This window comes from Geospiza fortis, unplaced genomic scaffold (assembly GCF_000277835.1).
Source record: "Geospiza fortis unplaced genomic scaffold, GeoFor_1.0 scaffold112, whole genome shotgun sequence".
NCBI lineage: Eukaryota > Metazoa > Chordata > Aves > Passeriformes > Thraupidae > Geospiza > Geospiza fortis.
In genome coordinates, this window is record NW_005054298.1 from 14,262,485 (window position 1) to 14,267,306 (window position 4,822).

General features: G+C 62.9%; 1 protein-coding gene across 1 annotated transcript in view; it reads left to right on the forward strand.

Moving 5' to 3' along the window:
- The window catches only part of SPEG (striated muscle enriched protein kinase), a 37,535-nt gene that overhangs the window by 7,925 nt on the left and 24,788 nt on the right, over window positions 1-4,822 (forward strand). The window contains 2 exon segments of the mRNA XM_031058091.1: window positions 4,282-4,371; window positions 4,632-4,821. Of these exon segments, the coding sequence (XP_030913951.1) occupies window positions 4,282-4,371; window positions 4,632-4,821 (280 nt within the window).

A 4,822-nucleotide genomic window follows, 5' to 3' on the forward strand; every position in this document is an offset into this window, starting at 1 on the left:
GGGCCCGCCGCTCGCTCCGCTGCCGAGCAAGCAACAAGGACGTCACTTGGCCTCCGCGGGGCGTGGAGGATGGGGAGCACACTTCCAGGAAGCCCCCCGCCCCCAATTCCCCGGGGCACGCCAGCCCGATGCGGACGCACAGCATCTCCACTGTCACTCTGCCTGGTGGCCCAGAGGGGACTGGGAAGGGGCTGACACGCGCCGCACCTTCCTAGGGGTGGGAGATGCACGATGGGACACGGGTCCCCAGGGAGAGCAGGTGCTGAGGGTCCCTCTGGGGCAGAGTGGTTTGCACAGTCTGGCTGCTCCTTCTGCATTTGGGGGCAGCAAGTCCAGGGGCTTGCCCGTGTGGCAGGGCAGGGTCCTGCAGCGCTGGCTGAGCACGGGAGGAGTATCAGAACAGCCACAGCTCTGTCTCTCTGCACCAGACAAGTTACTCACTGCCTCCCCACCTCATCCCTGCTCCCTGTCTGCCTGTCTCACACAATAGGCAGCAGTGCCATGTGGTGCTGGGTTCCACGTGCTAGGTGATGGCAAACTCCACGGTCCCAGGAGATCCTCGACTCCCTGTAGGCCCCATGGCCATGGTGAGGGATGCCCCATGCCTGGGCCAGCACAGGACTCCAGCCTGGGCAGGTGGATCCATGCCTGGCACAGGGGAAGGAAACACCTCCGGGTCTCACCCAGCTGCCTCGTAGTGCAGGGCCGAAGCTGGGTGTGGATCCCAGCCAGCTCTTCTCTCTGCTCCAGGCTGGGTGGCACAGAGTGTGCTCCTGGGGCTCCTCCACCCCTTTTCCCAACATGCAAATGAAATCCCAAGCAGGAGGATTACCCCCACTCCCTGTCTGTCCCCTTCGTGCAGACTCTGATCCCACACCAAGCCCTGAGTTGCTCCTGCCCCCTTTCTATCTCCTGGCCTGGGGCTGATCCTGCATCACCCAGCCCTTGCTCCCTAGTGGGCTGCAGGTGGATGCTGTGCTTGAGGTGGGTCCAGTCTGTGGGGTGCCCTGATCCTGCAAGGTGCCCTGATCCCTCAGGGTGCCCTGATCCTGTAGGGACCTGTTGAGAGGTGAAGGGGAGGGGGCTCAGCCCCTCTGTAGCTCTGGGCAATGCAGCCCAGCTCTCTGGGTACACTCACCATATTTGATGGGGAGCCGATGGCGCCCGTCCCTGGGGAAGCCACAGGAGTACCCGATAATGGCACTCAATTGCATTTTCATTTTTTAATGGGGGAATTATCCGCCGATGGTGCAGTTAATCACTCATCTTTCCCTGGCCTGGAAGATGGGCAGCCAGCCAGAACCAGCAGAGTCAGCCGAGAAGGGGAGGTGAAGCCTGGCTCAGCCTGAATACAAATGTGTCTCGTGCAGCCGCTGCCCTCTGGCCAGCGCTGCATGCAGGCAGGGGGTTGGTGGGAACCCGAGTGCTGCCCATGTGCAGGGTCTGCCACAGCAGCGGCAGCAGCTTTGGGGATTGTGAAATGAGCCTGCTGCCCTTCAAGGGCAACTAGCTGCTTGCCATGCTTGGCTGTCCATCCCTGGTGGCTGGCTGTCCCTGGGGTCTGGCTGTCCCTGACCTGCTTTGGGGCTGGAGGGATGGTGGGGCAGGAGGGGCTGGTGGAGCAAAGGGCTTTGAGACAGTCGGGTGTCCAGCCCTGGGCTCCCCACTGCCAAGACAGGGCATGGGCCATCAGTGTCCTGGGGAGACCCTGTCACCCAGACTGACTGGGAAGGATGCTCAGTCCTGGCAGCCCAACCCTGCCTGTCTGCACTCCACTTTCCCACTCCTGCCTGCCTTGGAGATCACCCCGTCCCTCTGCTTTCCTGGGATATGGCGTCAGTGCACACTGGGTCTGGCAGACAGGCTGCCCTCAGCTGGTCCCTTCCCAGGCACGCAGGTGCCCAGGCCTGGGCTGCAGCACAGAGGGCAGCCAAGTTGGCAGGGAGCTCCTGGTGCTTCCAGCCCGTGCTCGGTTCCCACCTGCCCGCGCAGGCGGCATGGGCGAGCACAGCCCCTGTGCCTCCAGCCCTGCACCGACAGGCTGGTGCCCTGCTGCCAGGCAGCCTCTCTTCAACTGGCACGGCCTTGGCAGGGGAAGAAGGATGCTGTCCCCGTGCTGGGACAGTGGCCATGGCAGAGTCTGGGCCAGTGCCTGGAAGACATTTTGCTGGCCAAATCCCCATGCTGGCTGGGTGGCTTTGAAGGGGCTGCAGAGCGCTTGGGCAGCAGCCCAGGCAAAGACTTCGGTGCAGGCTATGCCAGCTGCAGGCAGCAGTTCTGGGGCATCTGGGGTGCCCCACTGTCACTCTCGGGCTTGGGCTGGAGCACAGGGCTGGGGTGCACAGTGCCATCACCGAGGGCACCCCGTGTGCGCGCGCGTGCGCTCAGGTGTGTGAGCGTGCGTGGCTGGGCATGCGCCGCACGTGCCCACCTACAGCCATCCATCTCTGTGTGTGCGCGGGGGCGTGTGCTGTGGGGCCCGTGGGTGTGCAGCGGGGGTGCATGTGAGCGCTGCCAGGTGTGCCCTGCCTGTGGGAGGCCGTGAGTGGGGTGACATTTGTCGTGCCAGAGTGCGTGTGAGAGGTTGTGGGTGTGAGCGGTGCTGCGTGTGCTGGGATGGGGGCTGCGTGTGCGTGTGTGTGTGCGAGTGCGAGGTGTGGTGTGGCAGCAGTGTGAGTGCATGGCAGGTACCTATCACCATGCCACGGGTAATGCTCTGTTCTCTTTTCCTTTGCAGAAGACCGGCCACTCGCGGCGCTTCGGGCGCTTCACGCATGGTGCGTTGAGTTACCAGGACCCGACTGCCCCCGCTGCCCCCAGTGTGCCAGGATGGGGCCCACCGCCATGCTGCAAGCAGAGGCTGGGCAGGGCTGGATTGCATCTTGCCAGCCACAAAATAGGGTCCCAGTCAGGCAGGAGCTCACAGTGTCCCCCATGCAGCTGGTCTGCTCCTGGCCCTGCAGCTCTACTTGCTCAGGCGTTGCCGGACTGTTGCGGCAAGGATTGGGAATCTGATGCACTAGCAGTGCATGAAGCAGTTGGTCGTGTGCTGGGCTGCAGAGGGGTGGCTTGGAGTGGGGGGAAGCAGTGTGGCTCCCCACACACCTTGAGAGTGCAATGGATAGGAGCAGTGGTGGGGCTGGGGACATGTTTCTCACCACAGGGGCTGTTGCTGCAGCTTGGGAGGACTTAGGCAGCGGCAAGGAGGAAAGAGAGTTCTTCCCTGGAAGCATGGCACTATTTTTCCTGGAATGGGACATTAGGGTGATACTGAAATGGCCTTGCCACATCCTGCCCGGTGGGGGGCAGCTCTTAGTGATGCCCTGCCCTGAGAAATTTGGCTTTATCAACTGCAGTTGTGCTGTGGAGCACAGCTGTGTTGTACAGCACTTGCACTGGTGGGGCAGGGGGTGGATTTGTACATGCCAGGGGGAGGCTGCGTGCACATGGACACGTGTCCGTGTGCTCCAGCACCCCCAGGAGTGCCCAGCTGGGGCACAGACTGGGAGGGTCCAGCTGCAGGCCGAGATGCCCTGCAGGCACAGAGGGATGGATGTGTGGATACTGCAGCGGTGAGGCCAGCAGCTCCAGGGATAGGGGGTGGCTGTCCTGCTGGGCAGGATGTGGCTGTGGCACGGGGAGGGAATGGTGCTGTGCACTCACAGGTGGGACGGTGTGTGAGGAGAGGGTCTGTGTGCCGCGCTGGAGCGCTGTGCAGTGGCTGTGGTGCAGAGTGGAGACATGGTGGGGAAGTGCTGGGGACAAGGGCCCCCGGCTGCCCCCGCGTCTCCGCAGGCCGGGCCGATAACCGGGTGTTGATGTCTCTCTCTCTCTTGCTGCCCCTATGGAAGCGAAGTTTTCCGCTCCTGCAGGAAACAAAGCTACGGTAGGAAGACGCCTTTCCAATGCCATCACTGTCTCCATAGTGGACCCTGTGCCCCAGCCTGCCACCCTGCTCTGTCACTTCTACTGTCCCCTTGCTCTGCTTTTTTGTCCCCGTGCCACCTCTGCCAGCTGTGTTCCCACTGCTGGCACTGCCTCCCTTTCTCCCGTCATCTAACACTGTTCCTGCCTGCCCTTGCCCTGCTGGGCTTTCCCACTCCTAGTCCTGCCTTTCCCTCCTGGCAGCTTGTCCCTGCAGGTCACAGTCATGCCTCCTGCCCTGGAGCTGCCTGGGCACTGCTGTTGTGCTCCTGGAGCCAATGGGTCTGCAACAGGCAGTACCAGTGCACTTTGCTGTCTGTCTGTACCCTCACTCCCTACTCTCCCCTCCCACCCCAGACTCGGAGACAGGTGAGGATGAATCCGGCGACCCCCAGGTGACACAGCGCAGTGATCTCCAGGATGACACGGCCTTCAGCACCCCCACGGGTGAGCAGGGACACCTGGCTGGCACTGAGCCCTGACACTGGCTGCTGGCCATGACTCCCCACAAGGCCTCTGCTGGCCAGGCTTTGGGGGTGTCCATGGAGAGGGAGCTGTGATCCACCCATACAAAGCGGGGAGGGCTTGAGGCAGCAGGGTGCTGCTCAGGACCCTGTGGGACACCCCACAGTGGTTCAGCCCTCTCTGAGCAGGATGCTGAGCTTGTCCCACAGGCACCCATTCTTGGCTCATCCCTCTTCTCTCAGGTGGGTCTGACACCCTCGTGGACGCCTCCATGAACACAACGCCGACCTCGGTGCTGGCCCTGTCCCAGGCAGAGGAGCGCTCCAGCTGGTCAGGCAGCCAGCAGACCGTGGTGGAGAAGGAGACGGATGCCAGCCTCTCTGCACGGGGACCCTACCTCCGTCCCGCTGCCTGGCCGCAGCCGCAGGGAACG